The sequence below is a fragment of the Hippopotamus amphibius genome, chromosome 17 (assembly GCF_030028045.1).
Source record: "Hippopotamus amphibius kiboko isolate mHipAmp2 chromosome 17, mHipAmp2.hap2, whole genome shotgun sequence".
Lineage (NCBI taxonomy): Eukaryota > Metazoa > Chordata > Mammalia > Artiodactyla > Hippopotamidae > Hippopotamus > Hippopotamus amphibius.
The window spans coordinates 57,199,916-57,220,883 of NC_080202.1; the positions used below are offsets into that span (position 1 = coordinate 57,199,916).

Genomic DNA, 20,968 nt, shown 5'->3' on the forward strand with positions numbered 1-20,968 from the left:
ATCAGTGTAACTGATAATACTCCAAATAACACCTTTTACAAACAAACCTAAAAGGCAACATAATCTTGGCTACCCACTTCAGAGTGAAAAGGAAATGATTGCTTTTTTTCTTGTCTTGATTCTTTCCAGGTTTTGAATGAAGAATGTGATCAGAATTGGTACAAGGCAGAGCTCAATGGGAAAGACGGCTTCATCCCCAAGAATTACATAGAAATGAAACCACATCCGTAAGTTGGGCTCTGCTGACCCTCCAGGGTCAGACCCGCCTGCTTGTTTCAAATAGTGTTTTTAAAATTAAGATCATAGGGATGGATGTCATACTTTTTATTCTGTCTTCCCGGGAATTAATAAAGTATGTTGATTTTCCATGTTAGTAAGAGTATATAATGAGAGCATAATAGTAACAGCATGTGTTTTAGGTGATAACTGGCAGTGATCTTCAAGTGATAAAACATCAATTGCGCAGGTCCGTAATTCTTTGTCTATGAAACCCTTGGTGCCAGATGTGTTTCATAATTCTGCATTTGTTGAGTTTTAGAAAGAGTATTTATCACGTGGTTTTGTATTGACATGTTTGATTTTCCTATGGGACAGTATCTTAATAATCTTGGTACCACCAGAGCACAACACCTGACATATAACTGGTTCTCGGTAAATGTATACTCTAATCACTGCCCTAGAGTTCCACTTAAGTGTTCCCACTTCAGAGAAAACAGAATGCTCTCCTGCTCTAGACTGCTGAGAGCAGTGGGGAAAAAATTTTTTTTTAAATTCCAGAACGCTTCATGTTGATATGTGGCATGGTGGGATCCTGGGAGCCCTTACAAACGACTTTCCTCCCACCCTTACCCACCGCCTCTTATTGTCGCTGCTCCTACCTCAAAAGCAGTCATTTTCAGCAGTTCCCCGATGGTCCAGAAGTTAAGACTCCACCTTTCAATGCAGGGGACGCGGGTTCCATCCCTGGTCTGGAAACTGAGATCCCAGATGCCGCATGCTGCAGCCAAAAATTGGGGGGGGGGGTGGGGGGGGGGGAGGCATTTTCTTGTATGTCAGGGAAGACTGAGGCATTTAATGCTCAGGTAAAAATGCCACTGACACACAAAGAAATGGTAAATCCTCTCTATCTACTTGTTTCAACACAAAATGGTAAATGAGACTTCTAGATGACTGCCCCACCTCGGGTAGCAGCCCATTTGTCCTTCTCCCCCATTGTCACTGTTCTGATGTGTCCCTGTCATTTCTCTTCCCTCAAGTACTGGAGCAAAGATCTTAACCACACCTTACCTTACACAGATCTTACATCGTCTTACCCAGAACTGAACGCCGTGGAGCTCGAAAGGGCCTTGACAGGAGTCTAGTTCATTCCTCCTTATCCTGCAAATTAGGAAAGCTGCCCGTATTTTCATTTCAAAACCACTAATTTATGAATATAGTTCTCATTTTTTTAAATATTTTAATTTTATTGAAGTATAGTTGATTTACAGTATTGTGTTAATTTTCAGATTCTTTTCTCATCTAGGTTTTCACAGAATATTGAGTAGAGTTCCTTGTGCTATATACAGTATGTCCTTGTTGGTTATCTTATACATAGAAGTGTGTGTGTTTACCCAAGCTCCTGATTTATGAATATAGTTCTGATTATAAGACTCAGTGTAGACAACTATAGAGCAATGTGAGTTTCTCCCCATACACGTACCCCTTTCAGAGGTCACCACCACTAGCAACTAAACATGAGCCAAATGCTACCTTATGAACCGAATCTGTTCTAAAACGATGATTTACGTTCTATAAAACAAAACAAATGATTCAGGGGGTTCACCCTAAAACTGTCTGTTGGGTTCATGTTTTGGTCACTAAACTTTTACACAGTTCTCATTGTGTGCAGAGACTGTGCTAGGTGCTGGGAAGTTAGATTCTATAGTTCAATTATGGTATTAAAATGTCCGTGTAGTTAATAGGAAGTTCTTTGAGAGAGCACATCCAGGAAGCTGTGGCTTGGAGAGAGAAGGTTGGGTTACCCTGCAGTTTGGTAATGTGAGGATGCCTATACAGAAGTTTCTATAATGAAGAGTCTGTGAGGTCTTCAGGGAAACTTCTTATACTTCAAGAAGAACCAGGCACCTTATAATGGCTCACTAAATGTTTCATTGAATGATTTAAAAGGAGAAAACCAGTCTAATTGTAAAGTATATTTTTCTAGTTTTTGTTTAGAACTTATGCTATCTTGTATCTTTGTAACTGTTTGATCTCTCCCCTAAGAAAGATATTAGACTCCGTGAAGAATTTATTATGTCTTCTGCGTTTATACTCCCTTATAACTTGTGCCTTGCTTCTGCACATAATAGTAGCTCAGTAAGTAGTTTTGAATTGATACTCAGACCCAGATTCTTGTACAAAGGCTGAGACCAATTTGTTCATGGTAATAAAAGCCAGAAGTATTAAATCTTCAAAGGCGTACATGGAAAAGATTCCTGGCCCCTGGTCAGTGGATTGATCATGTCCCTCGTTTGAGGTCCCTGTGATGTTAGATTGGCGGTCACTAACACGCAGCCATGCCTGGGTTACTAAAGTGTAGGCACAAGCAGTGATAGCCAAGAAACTCCAAAAGATGAGCGTGAGATAGATGACTGCAGATTCCTGGGAAGTGTGCTAAGCACCGTTCTGCATTCTTGTGGCCACTTAGTGTCCATGTTTGCTTTGGGGGCTGTGTGGGCTTTTCATGGACAGCACCACAGGATACACCCCACGGGGAGAAGCAGTTGGACAGTCGTTGCTGGGAGTCACATAGTGCATCCTACCTCGGTCCATACAAGCCACAAATCTGTGTACATCTGTTCCTATAGTCTGTCCTCAAAGTAGATCAGGGATTGGCTAAAGCTTCTCTGGAAAGGGCCAGATAATCAGTATTTTAAGCCTCCTGGGCCGTGTGAGTCTCTGTCATGTCCCATCTTCTTCATTTGAATTTTTTAAAACAATTCTTAAAAATTTTTTTAAATAGTCTTAGATTTAGATTGTGGGTCATACCAAAACTGGACCGATTTAGGCCGAGGGCCGTACTTTGCTGACTTCAGCACTAGATCCAATGATAACAAAATCAACTTAAGTTCCTTTTCATTTTCATGTTTCCAGGCTGAGGGGGAATTCAGCAGAACATCAGACTATAATTTTTATATTAAATAGAATGCCTGTGGCTCTAAGTCCTTGTTTTTCTTCAGACTGTTTCAGGTGACGTCGGCATTTCAGGTCTGACTGTTGAGAACATAGGAGAGGCCACCTCCCCGGGTGGCTGTAGTTGCTGACCTGATTGATGGATGAGCCTCGTAGGAAGAGTGACTCTCATGCCTGCTCCTCTCCCCACTGTGAGGAACTTTGGAATAATGATTCATCAGGAGGCATCCAGTGCAGGCCCCGGGGTGGTGGTCTTCACAGACCCTAGCTGGAAGGCAGGCAGTGCTCATCCGTCCAGGCTCTGAAAAGGGAAACCATATTGCCAGAAAAGACCATGACCCTGTACCTCTGCGGTGGTTGGCCACACAGGCCTGTTTCACGTTACAGGACTGCTGTGTGACTGGATGTCCATAAGTACAGGAAGGGCTGTGGGAGGGCGCAGAGTACCAGGCCCTTCCTTCCATCTCCCAGCCTCCCTTCCTCCCCCTTTTCATTTTTGTCAGAGAGGAGGAGGGAAGTTTAAAATGGAATATGACCTAATACAGCATTTGAGCTAACAAATTAAACACAGACTACAAGCAGTTGTTGGCATTTGTGTTGCAACATGCGTTGTGTATACTGGGGGTGGATCCAAGTATACGCTTTTCATACTAAGTGCATATGGATGGGTGCCTATGGGATGTCGTAAAGCCTTGAATTGGAAATAAGCTGCCTCCTCCCATCAGCTTCCTGCCTTGTTGTGTGTATTGTAGTATAAACCCATCTTTTTAAAAATTTTAAAAAGTTTGACCATAGCCATGTAGTTACACATAAATATCACCATTAAAAGAAGTTAAAGTTATAAACAGTATAAAATGCTAAAGAAGTGCAGAATGGTGGTATTAAAGGTTTTAACCGAGAGTCACAGATGTTCCTCATACAGTGTCATATCCCTTATGTCGTGGGACGTCCTCTCCCTTGAGAGGGAGGGGAGTGTGTGTGTGTTTAGTGAAAATGGGAGCAGGTACAAAAGAAGTCTTTATTTAATAAAAATGGTCTCCAACTAATTTTCTGTTTTTCAGTCTGGGTGCTTATAACAGGGGTGTGTTTACTTTGTAAAAATTCCATTTAGAGTACTTTGCTTCACTACAGCTTTTTTGTTCTTGAAAATAAAAATGAGTTAATGTTAAGCTGGGGACAAGAAAATACTGCCACCATATCTATATATTTGTGCACCATAAGGAGGGTCTAAAAACACACATCTTCTAACTGCCAACAGTTGCTGCCTCAGGGGAGTTTGAGGGAAGAGTCTTGCGTTTTACTTTTACTTCACACACATCTAAGCTATTTTAATTTATATTCAATACTTTTACCTTAAAAAAGGAGAACAGGAAAATGCCGGCCTGGTGGGAAGACTTGGGGGGTCTAGGAGGAAAGAGTGTGACTGTTGAGGTACTTCACCCCACCTCCCAGCCAAATGGCTACTGAGTTAGTTGCCCGTGCAGTGTAAACACTGTGAGCTGTCCTTTCCGTGGGAGATCATTCTGTTGTGTTACTGCGTGATTTCTCTTGTGTGGCCTTAAACTTCCAGGCACCAGAGGACTTGCCCTCAAGTTCTTTGTAGGCACAGGAAGATAGGTTGTACCAGCTCCTCAGCAGCTTGGCATTACGTTACCTTAAGTGAGAAAGACAAGGCTGCAGGTTTTAGAAGTGTCTAAAGGTTACCAGTGCAGCTTCTGAATGTACCCTTCCTAGCCACTCCCATCGTTCTGTTTGAATTTTAGTATAGTGTGTTATTGCAGAGACATCTTGCAGTGCAGTTGCTTATAAGTAAGATAGGTGTATGTTAGATTTGTAACTTTAATGGACTCTTTGGTACCTTTGTTAACCTAGTTTGCATATTTAGTGCATGTTAGTTACCATGTACAGAGTCTAATGAACCAGGTAGATCTTTATTAGTTACAAGTGGTGGTGTTGCTTTTTTAAAATAATAACGCAATAAAGACAGCCTTGCAAAGAGAACCTTGTTTTCACAGTCATCTATCCTAATTAGTTGTGGCTTTCCTGTGAGAAGTGAGGCGCCTGTGACTTGAAGCTGTTTCGGAGATTTCTCCTCCTCTTCCTCCTTGTCAGCCCCAGTCCCAGCTGCTCCTACCCCTTTTCCATGAATTCACCCAGTTTTTCTCGTGACCAGAGTGAATTAGCATTGGGAGCAGAAGAATCTGTAACTTACTTCAAGTGAAAAACTGAATTTTGCAACTAGCTGCCTCTGCACAGGGTAAATCATGGCATTCCTGATGGTTCCTGAAAACCAAACACTGAGCAGTGACGGCAGCAAGAGGCCTTGAGAGGGGTGCCAGCCACAGCTACTGGCGGAGGCTGCCCCCTCGGAGCCCACACCTCTCCCCTTGCGCTGCTACAGGATGTGGCCCTGTCTCCAGCTTCTGGGCCTTCCAGCTTTCCTACCCCCTGTTTCTCTTCATCCCCCTGTAGCAAGGATGCTGCCTTATCAAGTGGCTGCAGGAAGGGTCTGTCTCACCTTAAGTGGTTCATCCTGTGTACAAATCGATAGGCCTGGGCTTTCCCCGGTGCCTTGCTGATGAGTCAGTCGGGGGCCCAGTGGGCTTTGGCCCAGGAGGCCCATTTTTAAGTGTCTTCCTCTGTAGAAAGTGGCCCACGATTGTGTCTTATGAGTCACTGGGGAAGGGAGGAGATGGTTGAAGGGAGATGGTCCCCTCTCAAGGCGTGTTGGGGCATGCGGAGACAGGAGGGTAGAGAGGGAGGCCCTTCCTCCAGCGAGGAGTGTTCTGTTACTCACATTTTGGAGGCTGGATATCCCGTTTCTTTGTGGGGAAGCAGATGTTGACTGGCTTGCCTTCCTTCCTTAGGTGGTTTTTTGGCAAAATCCCCAGAGCCAAGGCAGAAGAAATGCTTAGCAAACAGCGGCATGATGGGGCCTTTCTCATCCGAGAGAGTGAGAGTGCTCCTGGGGATTTCTCCCTCTCCGTCAAGTAAGTATTTCCTGCTCTGAGTGCCGGGAATCCTGTCTCCAGCTGATGGAAATTGTGAAGCCAGGGGCCAGGTGTCTGGCTACACATACCAAAGGTGGCAAACTGGGAAAGGCTTAGCCTAAACAGTATGTTATGAATCAGAAAATGTTACATTAAAATCCTAACTTCTGGCTCCTCTTAAAAATTATCTCCAGCAGCACTGGGTTTAGATTCCTGTGTGGAAGCCGTCATGAGGTGCTGAGCAGCAGCTGAGCTTCAGAGAGCAGATACTTGCCAGTTTCCCCCAATCCCCACCGCTCTGCAGTGTTCTCCACACACGTGGCTCTTGCCTCGTCTGGGCACCCCTGCCCTCTGTGGGATTGCTACGGCTCTGTAACTGCAGCTGATCACAGGCCAGCCGCCCGGGGCACCTTTCCCAGGTGTCCGGCTGAAATTACCAGCATCATCCTAGGCCTCAGACTAGTTTACAAGGTGACCACAGGGCTTTCCCCAGTGGTAAATTTAAATGTGGAAGGAAGCTGGTATGCAGGGAATGGGGAAGGCAGGGGGCTATGCCAGCATGGGAATCATGGAGAATATAAATTGGAACTTGGAGGATCCTAAGCTAATCACTCCCCATCCATGACAAGGATTTTGAAGCAAGTGGTCATTTCCATATGTGTTTTGACTCTGTCCATTTCTGCTTAATATATTGTCACAGGAAACCCTCCCCTAGGAATCTTACAAATCACTTCATCTATGTGACGAAGAGGTGGTTAGATAAAAAACTCAGATCACTTTAGTATACATTTAAAATGAAGGCTGTAAAACAATTTATTTGCCATTTACAAATGATAGAAAGATTTTTCAGTTTCAAAAATCAATTCAACATCTTGTTTCATTTTAGGACCAAATGTGCAATTAAAGTGTGGGTTTCTTAAATTAAAATTTTTTGTGTTCCTTTTCTCAGTGAAGATGTGGGAGGTGGTTTCAGGTGACATTTGCAGTATCTTTCAGATACATTTCCAGTATAGTTATGTTTCAGCCCCAACATGAAAAAAATCAAACTGGATCTAATTATCAGTTTTCCTCTTTTAACAATGGCTTTTTTTTTTCTTTTAGTAGACTTTATCTTTTTAGAGCAGGTTTAGGAGGTTCACAACAAAATTGAGTGGAAGGTACAGAGATTTCCCCTGTACCCCTTACTCCCACGTGCATAGAAACAGTGGCTTTTTGACATGCTTGATTAAACACATGCAAATGAGGATCTGGTGGGCGAAGAGTGCCTTGAGGTGGAAGAGTCTTTATGCTTCTCACTAACTTGAGTTTCCTCCTCTGTTTTCCTTACGTTTTATACCGACCCGTTTTATACAGTGGAGGGTGAGGAATACACGCGGTAAACCCTTGAACAATGGCCCCAAACCCCATGGCAGTTTGTGTTTGGCTGTCCGATGACTGTAGTCCTTGCCCATGCTCTGCGGTGGCTGCCGGGAAGCTCCCAGACCATTCCGTTTTATCAGATAAAACCTTTATAAAGAGTTCCCGTTATTTATTGCTTTAGAAATAAGATTTGAAACACATGTCATAACCACCTCTAACAACACAAGCATCTGCACAAAGAAGGTTTAAGAATCTGCAGTCTCACGTTTCAAGGTGTTGTGAGTCGGCTAGAAGAACTGCCCTAGTTAACAGCTCCCAGTCAGGGGACCCTGTACGCCTTTCAGAAGCCACATGTGTTGCGTGGTGGGAGGGGCTTCCATGGGCCCAGAAGTGCCATTTCAGTATGTCCTCCTTCCTCATAAAGCTTTCTTCCTCATCCACCTTTTTCTCATGAAATCGCGATGCTGTTTCTAAGCACTTTGCACCTGTATTCAGTGGCTTCCTTAAAGCTCAGTGCTGCCACCTGCTGGGTTGGTTTTAAGAAGTGTTTATGCTTAGTACCGGTGACAGGAGGAGAGGCTTTCATTCGTTTATTTAACAGATCTTCATAGAGCCTCTTCTGCAGGCTGAGCACAGGTGTGGACCTCAAGGACTCGGCAGAGAGCGGGACAGGCAGGGCCTTGCTTGAGCTGATGTTCTAGGCAGACAGACGGCAAGACGGTGGTGGGCCATTCCCACTCAGCCAGGCTCATGCTGCTTTTCTGGGCCAGTGTAAAGAGAGCAGTTGCCTTTTTACCAGGTGGTAAAATGGGAGTGGGGGGGTGCCTGGAACTCTTATTTATTGTCCCAGCGTGTTCTTTTTTTTGAGACCCTTCCTCCATAAGTAAAACTAAAATCCCTGAGTAGAAAACATGACTAAACTCTTCCCAGTTACAGGAGATTTGTTTGGAAGTGTGTCCAGTCCCTCCTTTTCTCCCCTTCTTTCCTGTCCTACCTTTTGTAGTCTCCAAATGTCACATGAGGTCTCAGTTCTTTTTCGCATTTGGCACAGTGCAGGGCACATAGGTTATATGTCTGTTGGTTAGGATACTGCTTTTTATTTACAAATGTCTTCAGAATTAGACAGACTGACAGGGTTTTCCTGTCCGGCGAGGATTCTTCCTGTTGTCACTGGCAATTGTCGTCCTAATGGAGAGTCTCAGGGTGCTCTCCAGCCAGGGAGTCAAGCTGTGCTACAGTCCTGGACCCCTCAGCCTGTGAAGGGCATGGCCGGGACACAGGTTCTCCAGGGCGCCTCCTTGGTGGGCAGGTGGCCCCTGGGTAGCCAGGACAGAGCCCTCTGGCCTGTTCTCACATGTATCCTCTGCCCCTCCCCAGGTTTGGAAATGATGTGCAGCACTTCAAGGTGCTCCGAGATGGGGCTGGAAAGTATTTCCTCTGGGTGGTCAAATTCAATTCCTTGAATGAGCTGGTAGATTATCACAGATCTACATCCGTCTCCAGAAACCAGCAGATATTTCTCCGGGACATAGAGCAGGTGCCACAGGTAAGCCTCAGAAGAGACTGGGATCATCCTTCGCAATTAAGAAGAGCTCCATAGGCAAGCAGGTGTTTTTTTTTAAAAGGTTACTTCTGGGCCTTCTATGCTTATTCTTAATTCATGTTAAAGGTTTGAAGTTTGAAACAAAAAAATAGTTTTGCCTTTTCCAGAGGCTGCTTCTCTGAAGCAATGTGTTGCTAGTTACTTTTTGCCTCTAGGCAGAGGGTCTTTAACACATCCTCAGATACAGATACTCTTTGCCTGGAATAAACTGTGAGGAAAGTCATATTGTAAGGGAGTGGGGTCCACACTCATTCCTAAAATCCTTCTCACATGTTACGGTTAGCACCGCCTTATTTTATTCAAGCTTCTACCCTTTTGACTCTGTAAACCTTAAGGATTTTCTATGTGATAAAGTGATAGGAACTAAAACACTTTCACATCTTGGATTGTAAACAAAACCCCAGTGGCTGTTTCTGAAGTTCCTTCCCCTTGAAGCAGTACCTGCTGCTCTCCGCTTGATGCTGGGGCGCAGCTGGCCACCACGGTGGGGACACTGTAGCGGTTTTGAGTGTTGGCAAAAGATTACATGACACCCATCTAGAGTAAAACTCTGTAGGAATTCGTGGAGAGGGGAGGATAAGCGAGGGGTTTTTTCAGGAAATGTGAAAAGGCTGGCACACGTCTGTTTCCCCATCACCAGTCCGCTTATGAGGGGCTGGCCATGATCAGGGATGCAATGTGTGTTTTCTCCCTGCCCCTCTTCTGCAGCAACCGACGTACGTCCAAGCCCTCTTTGACTTTGATCCCCAAGAGGATGGAGAGCTGGGATTCCGTCGGGGAGACTTTATCCACGTCATGGATAACTCAGACCCCAACTGGTGGAAGGGGGCTTGCCACGGGCAGACCGGCATGTTTCCGCGCAACTACGTCACCCCCGTGAACCGGAACGTCTAAGGCAGGAGATTATTTAAAGAAAGTGAAAATTTTAAAAACACATACAGAAGAATTAAACCCACGAGCTGCCTCTATCAGGAGCCCGTGAGGGAGCTCAGAACATCTGGCTGGGTCACCTGGTGACCTCTCACTTTGGTGGGAACTCGGGGGGGTGGGAGGGGAGCTGGATATAACAATGCCAAAACTTACCTATAAATTAAGAAAAGAGTTTTTATTACAGATGTTCACCGCTGCTCCTGTTCCTTCTCCTTTGTCCTTTTTTTCATCCTTTTTCCTCTTCTGTCCACAGTGCATGACATTTAATGCCACATATAGTCCTAGCTGATGCCAATAATAAAAGAAAAGAAACCACGTGGGCTGATATCTTCTCTATGCAAAATGTCTGTTGTAGTCAGGACGACAGAAAGAAGAACAGCCACTTCTGTGTCCTGTGTTATATATACACACGCCCAGGAGCAGGCGGGGAGCGGGCGGCCCTTGCCCTTCAGCTTCTGCCTGAGGAGGGAGGGCAACCGGGAACCTGCCTGCCAGCCCCCAGCCCCCACTGGTGTGCTGTGTCACAGGTGGACGTGCCGTGGGGGTGACGGAGGGGGTGGCGCCCCCAGGGCTTCCTGCGAGCCAGGCCCCAAACCTGTGTCTCTTTTCCGCATTGGTTTCCCTTTCCGGTGGTGTTCCCGAGCATGTCGTTTTTCATAGTGCCTTCTGCCTTATTTCAAGGGTTGCTTATGAGTGGTGTTTTTTATTTGTTTTGTTTTAAAAATAAGTTAAAGGCAGTCAGCCAATTTGTCTCCTACTCTGTGTAAATATTTTTTCCCTCGGGGGAGGGGAGGACAGGGTAGAGAAGAGGAGACAAGTGAGATGAGGGCGTGGGCGTCCTGCCTGTGCGCAGCTGGAGTCTTTAAGGTTCAGCTTTAATATGTGTCCCCTGGAGGTTAAGGGAGCTGGAGCCCCGGGGTGCAGTGGGACCAGGTCACAGCCCTCCCCACGTCTGACTGGATCTGGCTGGAAGGGGGGAGGCCAGGGTCCTTGACCTTGTGGTCTCAGGTGTTGTCGGTCCCCAGACAACCCCAGACGCCAGTCTCTGGAGCCAGCAAGTTTCAAATGCAACGTTTTTAAACTGTATCAGATTCTACTGTGTTCCTACACTGTGGGGCAGGCGGGGAAGAGAATGAGAGTTTTCAGTTCAGTTCTCTTGCTCTGAAAGCTAGGGGCATCTGTTCATGGCTTTCACCCTTTGTGTCCCCCACCTGACCTGCCCAGGTGAAGTTGGGCCACATTCAGGAAGCAGCTGGGTGGTCTTTCATGTCTCCATGCACAGCGGGCTGTGTTCATAGCTGCTCCCCCCGACCCCCGGAAGAGGAAGGATCCCCGTGACACGGGCAGTTGGAAGGAAGATTGGAGCTGTCGGAAGGCTGAGGCTGTTGCAAAGCTCTTTCTCTCCGTCTCCTGTCGGCTTCCTGTCCCTTGTGGTGATGCACCTGTGATCGTCCTCTCCCCACCCATCCCCTTCCCACAACAGAAACGGGGCCGCTGGGAGTTGGTGGCGGCCTTTGGCTTCTAAAGCAGTCGGTCGGCGTCTCCCCTGGACTCTGGTTGAGGAGCCGGACTCGGCTTGGAGCGCCTAGGGGCCCAGGAGATGCTGCCTTCCCGGACAGAGTGTCCATCCGTCTCCGCCAGCTTCTCTTCTCCTCTCTGATGATACAAGGAATCTCTGGCATTCTGCAGCCTGGACCATTTGATTGTTTCATTTTGGAATTGGTGTATATCATGAAGCCTTGCAGAACTAAGTTTTGTGTGTATATATTTAAAAGAAAATCAGTGTTTAAATGAAAAGACCTGTGTACTTAATCCTTTAACTCTGCGGATAGCATTTGGTAGGTAGCGATTAACTGTGAAAAATAAACATGCAATGAATTCTTCACTCTGTATCTTTTCCGTTTTTTTCCCCTCGCCTTAAAGTAAAAACCTAAAGACTCTGTCAGGGAGTCAGGACGCTCGTGTCCTTATTTCCAACTCACCTCGCTCTTTGGGGACCACGTAGGTCTTGCTGGGCGCCTGTTCCCAGTGCCGAGTCCCAGACCCCACCCTCAGATTGCGTTGAGGGCACCAGCAGGCGCACCTGGCATCTCTAACAGAAGCCACAGGCCACACTTTGGACACTGGCCTAGACTCGGTGCTTTGTAAGGACTAAGCACCGCTGGCTTGGTTCTCGTCCCCTCCCCCCCACCTAAATAAAGGACAGAACCAACCTTGTTGAAGAACCTTGATGTCCCAGGTCATTACAGCAAACTCGTCGGCCCAGTGGGCTGCCTTGGGGTGACGCTGGGCCTGCCGCCCCCCACAGCACTGGCCACAGGAGGCCAGATAAGACGTGTTTAGAGAGAGAACAGAAAAGAAACCAAACCCAAGCAATTTCCTCTCACGTTGATTGCAAATAGAGCCCAGCACGCTGCCTGGCTTGTGGCTGCCCTGCTTGGGCAGGAGAGTCTCCACTTCCCTTCTCTGCGGTGACCAAGGGAGAGACCCTGACCCAGCACTGCCCTGCCGGAGGCTGCTGGGCTCGGGGTCCACCCAGGCTGGCTCCTCCGAAGCCGAGCAGATGTTTCCAGAACTTCTGGAACTTCTGGGGCCTTGGACGTGAAAACTTCAGGCAGTGACTGACCGCCTCCTTGAGGCTTTTTGCCCTGTTTTGACTCATGGCCTCAGAATAGCATCAGAATTAATGGGAAAATGGCGGCTTTTGCACAACCAGTTTGGTCACAAGTTTCTTGGTGGCCATTTCCCCCTCCTCCAACCATTGCTGAGAGGGCAGGTCTGGGTGGGTGTGCTTTTGGGGAGACTCCTTGGGATACAGTGGGACAGCTCAGCTGCCTTTGATGACTGAAAGCTCTGGTGGGTGAGTGGCCTTGTGGCTTCCTCCCTGTCCTCCGCTTCAGAACAGCCCTCCTGACGTTCTTCCCACTTGGTGACCTGGGAGCTTATAACAGAAGTTCATCGTCGTCAAACATGATTGTGGAGGGGGCGGTGGTGACAGCTTCTCCCCAGCACTCCGAGGCAGGCTGCCGAGGTGGTACGTGGCAGAAGGGGGATGGGCACAGGGGTCCCCTTGACCTGCTTATGGTAGGTGACCAAGTCAGAATGTCTTGCTTCTCCAGAGTGCCTGGATAACTAGGAACAGTGAGTGTGGAATTGTAGTTACGCACATGGGAAATAACTCCTAAGACGCTGGATTTACATGTTATGCAAATTCTCCAGATCTGAGAGATACAGAAAAATAGGTCTGATCTATTTTTCTCAGAAGAGCAAGGAGAGGTTTGCATATCCACGGAATGTGTGTTCCTTTGGGGGCTTCTTGCACTGGGGCTCGGGGGTTACAGGCCCCTCCCTCCAAGGCAGGGGCCAGATGAAGCAGGGCCATGTAGCCATGGAAAGAGCTGGAAGTGGGCAGCCCTGGGGGGTTGGGGTTTGGGGTGTTATTTTTGTTTTTTTGTTTTTTCAAGGATAGCTTTACTGAGATACAGTTCACTATCAGATACAATTCACGTACATACTGAGATACAATTCACAAGTCACTCATGTATGTATGTATGTATTTGGCCACACCATGCAGCATGCGGGATCTTAGTTCCCAGACCAGGGATCAAACCTGTGCCCCCTGGGGTGGAAGCTCGGAATCCTAACCACTGGAACTCAGGGGACTCCCACAAGTCACCCGTTTAAAGTAGACCATTCAAGGGACTTTCCTCGTGGCACAGTGGGTAAGAATCTGCCTGCCAGTGCAGGGGACATGGGTTCGAACCCTGGTCCGGGAAGATCCCACATGCTGTGGGGCAAATCAGCCCGTGTGCCACAACTGTCGAGCCTGTGCTCTAGAGCCCATGAGCCACAACCATTGAGCCTGTGTGCCGCATCTACTGAAGCCGGCGTGCCTAGAGCCCATGCTCCACAAGAGAAGCCACCGCAATTGCAATGAGAAGCCAGTGCACTGCAATGAAGAGTAACCCCCACCTGCCGCAACTAGAGAAAGCCCCGCACACAGCAATGAAGACCCAATGCAGCCAATAAAATAAATTAATTAAAAATAAAAGTAACCATTCAACTGTGTTTAATATTATTCACAGATTATGCAATCAATTTTAGAACTTTTTCATCACCCCAAAAAGAAACCATGTATCTATTATCAGTTACTTGCCGTCTTCCCCCAACCCCTCCCAGCCCCTGGCAACCACCAGTCTACTTTCTGTCTCTGTGGATTTGCCTATTCTGGACTTTTTGTATAAATGAGATCATATAATACCTGGCCTTTTGTGCTGGGCATCTTTCACTCAGTGTCATGCTTCCAAGGCTCATGCATGGGGTGACGCGTATCAGGACGACATTCCTTCTTACAGCTGAGTAACATTCCCCGGTATGGAGACACCGTGTCTTTTTTATCTGTTCATACAATGATGGACATTTGGGGGACTTCTCTGGTGGTCCGGTGGTTAAGAATCCGCCTTCCAACGCAGGGGATGCGGGTTCTGATCCCTGGTTGGGGAACTAAGATCCCACATGCCGCACTCTAGAGCCAGCCCGTGAGCCACAACTAAGACCTGACACAGCCAAGTAAATTTTTTTTTTAAATAATTTTTAAAACACGATGGGCATTTGGGTAGTTTCCACTCCTTGGCTGCTGTGGACGACGCTGCTGCGACATTGACGTGCGAGCTTTTGTGAGGACAGACCCTGGAGGGTTTTAAGCAGAGGAGCAGACACAGTCCTGTTTGGCTAGAGCCGTGGAGAAAGGGGGCTACGGAAGAGACCCCCTGGTGAGCAGTAGTCCTGGGGGGGGGTGGGCAGAGGTGGCAGGGGGAGCAAAGAGAAGCTGCTTGATCTGAGCCACATGTAGGAGGATGGGTTGGCAAGACATGGGGTCAAGGAAAAGGAGGGGTAGTGATGACCCTCGGGGTCTTTCCTGAGCAGCAGAGGCCCTGAGGTTGCCTTCGATTGAGACAGGGAGCCCTGGAGGAGGGGGAGAAGGGGTGCGGTGGGGAGGGAGGGGGGCCAGTTGCCTTTGAGGTGCCTGTGGCAAATGTCTGCAGCAGCAGAACGTGTTCACCTGGGGTTCAGGAGACAGATCTGAGCAGGGAACTCGGGTCAGGCTTGTGGTGTGGAGGTGGTCCTGAAGCCCTCGCCCTGGGTGAGACCTCGCCTGCTCTCCTAGAGGGAAGAGGGCAGAATGCGGGGCCGAACCTTGAGGAAGGCCGGGCCCTGAGGATTGGACAGGGGAGAGGCCAGAGAGGCAGGAGGCAAAACCAGGGTTGCACAGTGCAGGGGCAGCTGGGTGTCCGGGAAACAGCCCCCTGTGGCCATCCTCCCCCAGGCCCCTCGACCTCCACCCTGTCTCTTCTGCCTTCCCTCTTCTGCGGAGAGACCTTCCTTGCTGCCCAGTTGTTAGGAGGACAAAGTACAGACTCCTGACCCCAGGTGTGCTGTGAGGTCAGAGACAGAGTGAGCTTGCAGTCACGAGATCCAGGGCTTTATTCCAGGCTGCGTGGCCTTGGGCAGGGCCCTTAACCTCTGATCACTTGGTTCACTGCTTAAAAACAAGCCCATGGCACCAGGTTGGCCTGAGGGATTGCATCTGTAGATGTCTTGCAAGCTATTAAGTGCGATGGGACACATACTGATTATGATCTTGGCCTTGAAGGCCTTCTACAGTCTGAGTCTGGTCCAGTCCTCCAACTTTTTGGCCCACTAAGTCTCTTCTGAGTATCCCTGGCTTTAGCCAGCATCCACCGTTCTCTCTGATCTGAGGCCAAGGTCTCTCTTTATCTGCGCTTCTCTGCTTATCCCTGACCTGACGTGGAAACTGACCCTACACACCCCCATCCTCTGAGAAACCTTTCCTGACTGGCTCCCAGTGAACGCTGGCTCCACTCAAGTCTCAAAACCCCAAACGCAGGACCACTGCTTGACCCCTCCTGTGACCCCCACCCTCCTGCATCCACCAAGTCCAGTGCCCTGCTTCAGTGACCCCGTCACCAGTGGTGGTTGATCTTATCTGCAGCTGGGAGCAGTGGAGCCGCGGTGAGGACCCCAGACTTGCGTGGCCTTGGACAGGTCGCCTCCTATGCTTTGAGGGTTAGTTAACCAGGTTGGTAACCTTAAACAAGTTACCTTTCTAAGCCTCAGGTCAAGAAATTTAGGTCAATAAAAGAAACTGAGGATTGCACAGGATAACGTGGGTTAATCAGTGCTAGCTCTCACACCTGGTAATTCATCCAGAGTCCATCCCACTCCTGGTCAGCCCTGTGCCCACCCACGACTTGTTCTTATTCAGGGCTAAGGAATTCATCCAATATTTTCACTTTTTTATATTTAAATCTTTGACCCATTTGAAGGCTGTCCTGGTGATCAGTGAGAGCTTGGGTCCATCTCTATTGGTTTCCAGATGGCTTCCTAGTTGCTCAGATAATATTTATTAAAAGATCCATTGTCAGGGACTTCCCTGGCGGTCCAGCAGTTAAGACTCTGGCTTCCACTGCAGGGGGTTCAGGCTGGATCCCTGGTTGAGAAATCCTGCATGCCGCACATGTGCGGCCAAAAAAAAAAAAATTACCCATTGTCAGCTCTCAGATTTGAGAGATTACATTTTGTACACTGAGTTTCGTGGGGTGGGTTCCTGTTTCTCGGCTTTACGTCCATGGGCCCATGTGAGGCATGTGGGGCTGGTTCCTGAGACTTCACAGCAGTTAGGACGTCCGATGGGGCTGTTCCTTCCCCCATCGCTCTCCCTTCTGGACTTGTCCTGGCTCCTCTTTCTTGTTTATGTTTTCAATGTAAACTTTAGAATCAGCTTGTCTTGTTCCAGAAAAAAAAAAAGTCTCTGGGCGTTCTTATTTGGATCATGTTAGATTTATAACCTACCTTCGGAAGAACTGTCATCTTTATAACACTGAGCCTTCCTATCCAAGAAGACAGCATGTCTCTCTGGCTGCGTGTCCTCTGGGGATGTTTCAGAGTTTTCCTTCTGGAGGTTTTGCACATTTCTTGTCATGTTTATTCCGGGATATTTTATCTATTTCGTTGATACTGTTTTTTTTTAAATTAATTATTTATTTACTGGCTGCTCCGAGCGGCTTGTGGGATCTCAGTTCCCCGACCAGGGATTGAACTCGGCCCTCTGAGGTGAAAGCACCAAATCCTAACCACCAGGCCACCAGGGAATTCCCGTGTTTTGTTGATATTTTAAATCAGGCCAGTTCTTCCATCCTATCATGTCACTGGTATTTGTCTATAGGTGGGAAGATATAAATTTCTCTATACAAATGTTGATCTCACTTCCCTACTGAATAATTGGATTATTTGAAGTGGTTTGGCAGTTGACCTGACAGGCAAAATTGTGTCTAAATCTCACATTTAAACCCCTCGACCAGGCAAGCTCCAAGAAGGTTCTTCCACTGCTTCCAGAGCTCCCTGCACCAGAACTGAGCAAACACAATTAGTTTAATGAGCAAATACTACAGATAAGAGATGGCAGTGCTGTCTTAGATGAAATGTTTCACAACTCCTATAATGGAATCTTCTTAAATCTGTTCAAAAATCTTATTTGAACACAATTCAAAATATTTTGTCCTCAATAAAGGATACAAGTCCTTTTACAAACACTTTCTAACCATGAAGTTGCTCTTTCAATTTTGTAGCCCCAGAAAAGTAACCCGTGGGGAGAGGTTGTGTTTCTCAGAACAAAATGTCACACCTGTCAGGATGGCTATTAAAAAAAAACGAACACAAAAAGCAACAAGTGTTGGTGAGGATGTGGAGAAAAGGCAACCTCTGTGCACTGTTGTTGGGAAGGTAAATTGGTGCAGCTGCTGTGCAAAACAGTATGTAGGTTCCTCAAGAAATTAAAACTAGCCTTCCCAGCGGGTGACCTTCAGCCGGCCAGTCAGGGCGATGGACTTTCTGTCCTAGAACCATTGCCCAGGTTGTCCATAACCTCACAGAAAAGGCCCCAGCGTTGGTCAACGCTGCTGCGACTTTCTCAAAGCCTTGATTGGTTACATTTTGGTACTATGCCAAGGTTGAATTGGTTCCTTCAACCCCTGCTTGGGGCCCCTACAGCTATTCAGAGCTTGAAAAAAAATTCAGTAGTCCTGAAACCGGTAGCTTCAAACAGCTCACAGTTAAGGAAGCTCTGCTCGATTGTTTGGTGGCCACTGAGGTGTGGGGTGGTGGTTTTTTTTTTTTTTTTTTTTTTTTTTTTTGGCACACGGGCTTAGTTGCTCCGCGGCATGTGGGATCTTCCTGGAGCTGGGATCGAACCCGTGACCTCTGCATTGGCAGGCGGATTCTTAACCACTGCGTCACCTAGGAAGCCCTGGGGTGGTGGTTTTATGTTGGCAAGATCATAGGCAAACATGGCATCATTGGCTATGATGTTTGAAGACCAATCTTTAACCTGTGATGAGATCTGCTTTATTGTTTGGGTGTTCTTGGACCACGTGTGAGCAGACTGGTATTTGAATAAAATAAGACCGTGTGTCCAAAAAAATTAAAAATAGATCCACCCCATGATCCAGCCATCCCACTTCCAGGTATTCATTTAAAATAACTGAAATCAGGATCTTGAAGAGATATTAGCATTTTTATGTTCATTGCAGCACTATTCACAATAGCCACGGTGTAGAAACAACCCAGATGTCCATCAGCAGATGAATGGATAAAGAAGTTGTGACACACACACATGCGCGCGCACACACACACACACACACACACACACACACACACACACACACACACACACACACACAGGAATACTATTCAGCCTTAAAAAGAAGGGAATTCACGGGCTTCCCTGGTGGCACACTGGTTAAGAATCCACCTGCCAATGCAGGGGCCGTGGGTTTGATCCCTGGTCTGGGAAGATCCCACATGCAGCTGAGCAAGTAAGCCCGTGCACCACAACTACAGAGCCTGTGCTCTGCAAGAAGAGAAGCCATTGCAATGAGAAGCTCGCGCAGTGCAACAAAGACTAGCCCCTGCTCGCCGCAACTAGAGAAAGCCCATGCACAACAACGAAGACCTAATGCAGCCAAAAATAAATAGTAAAATAAATTTTTTTAAAAAAGGGGGGAATTCTGCAATATGCAACAACATGGATTGCAACATTGAAGACCTTGAGCTTTGGTGAAATAAGCCAGTCACAGAAAGATGGTTCCACTTATACGAGGTATCTAAAGTAGTCAAATTCATCGAATCAAAGAATGGAATGGTAGTCGCCAGGGGCTGGGGGAGGGGGGGAATGAGGAATTATTGATCAACGGGCAGAAGATTTCAGTTAAGCAAGATGAGTAAGATCTGCTGTACAACGTTATGCAATAACGTATCATACACATAAAAAGAGGGTAGCTCTTGTGCTAAGTGTTCTTACCACAATAAAATTTTAAAAATTAAAAAGATATAAAGAAAGACTTCCCTGGTGGCGCAGTGGTTAAGAATCCAACTGCCAATGCAGGGGACACGCTTTCGATCCCTGGTCCGGGAAGATCCCACATGCCGTGGAGCAACTAAGCCTGTGAGCCACAACTATTGAGCCTGTGTGCCCCAATTACTGAAGCCCATGCACCTAGAGCCCAAGCTTTGCAAGAAGAGAAGCCACAGCAATGAGGAGCCTGCGCACCACAAGGAAGAGTAGCCCCCGCTTGCCGCAACTAGAGAAAGCCCGTGTGCAGCAATGAAGACAAAGTGCAGCCAATAAATAAATAAATTTATATTAAAAAAAACACTGTAAATGGAATTGATACCACTAAATTGTACACTTAAAAATTGTTGAATTGGGGACTTCCCTGATGGTCCAGTGGTTAGGACTCCACGCTCCACTGCAGAGGGCACACGTTAGCCTGTCAGGGAGCTAAGATCCCACAGTACAGCCAAAAAAAAAAAAAGTTTTAAGTGGCAAATTTCATATTTTACACACACACACAGCACACGGGTTCTTGCATGTTGAATTCTAGAAGGAGCAAACATGACCACAGGACCAAGGGGCCAGGGCACTTTAGGGGAATGGCTTCCAGCGAGGCCGGAGGACCTGGGGTGTGGAGTGCAGGAGCACATGGATTTTTCTCTCATAAGATCAGTGCTGTTTTGTGTGGTTTCCATCTCACCATTCTATCTTCTTCCACTCCACACACTGGGTGACCTGATTCCACGCTCAGAGGTTTGGATGAATAGAGCAAGACGTAACACAGCAAAAGACACGGGTGTTCTTGAGATATCCATGTCATCGTGTGTTTCAGGAGTTCTTTTCTTTTTATCACCGAATAGGAGTCCATTGTGTAGATATTCTGCATGGTATAGTGCTCTGTTGATGGACATCTAAACCGGCAATATTTCCAGTTTTGGCTGCAATGAACATTTTTATACAAATTTTTTTGTAAACATGTTTTCATTTCTCTTGAATAAACACCTAGAAGTGAAATTGTTGGGTCATAGGTGTATAGGTGTGTTTATTTATTTATTTATTTTATTTTATTTTTTGGCTGTGTCAGATCTTAGTTGCGGTGCTTGAGCTCTTTGTTGCAGCGTATGAGTTTCTCTCTAGTTGTGGTGTGTGGGTTTTCTCTTCTCTAGTTGTGGCACACAGGCTTCAGGGTGCATGGGCTCTGTAGTTTGTGGCATGCAGTCTCTCTAGTTGAGGCTTGAGAGCTCAGTAGTTGTGGCACGTGGGCTTATTTGCCCCAAGGCTTGTGGGATCTTAGTTCCCTGACCAGGGATGGAACCCGTATCCCCTGCATTGGAAGGTGGATCCTTTACCCCACCAGGGAAGTCCCTCGGTATTTAACTTAATAAGAAACTGCCTGGCCTTTTCCCACATGTTTATGCCGTTTTACACTCCTACCAGCAATGTCTGAGGGTTCCAGTTGCTCCACAGCTCTGCTAATATTTGATGTTGTCAGTCTTTTTAATT

General features: G+C 47.1%; 1 protein-coding gene and 1 pseudogene across 2 annotated transcripts in view; both read left to right on the forward strand.

Annotated features, from left to right (window-relative positions):
- The window catches only part of GRB2 (growth factor receptor bound protein 2), a 64,682-nt gene extending 54,314 nt beyond the window's left edge, over positions 1–10,368 (forward strand). For both annotated transcript variants that reach the window (XM_057715123.1, XM_057715124.1), the window contains exons 3-6: positions 130–227; positions 6,039–6,161; positions 8,898–9,066; positions 9,832–10,368. In XM_057715123.1, the coding sequence (XP_057571106.1) occupies positions 130–227; positions 6,039–6,161; positions 8,898–9,066; positions 9,832–10,017 (576 nt within the window). In that variant the 3' untranslated portion in view covers positions 10,018–10,368. The remainder of the gene's footprint in view (positions 1–129; positions 228–6,038; positions 6,162–8,897; positions 9,067–9,831) is intronic.
- A 6,908-nt stretch (positions 10,369–17,276) lies between these two features.
- Positions 17,277–18,445, forward strand: LOC130839644 (ATP synthase subunit g, mitochondrial-like; annotated as a pseudogene).
- The last annotated feature ends 2,523 nt before the right edge of the window (positions 18,446–20,968 follow it).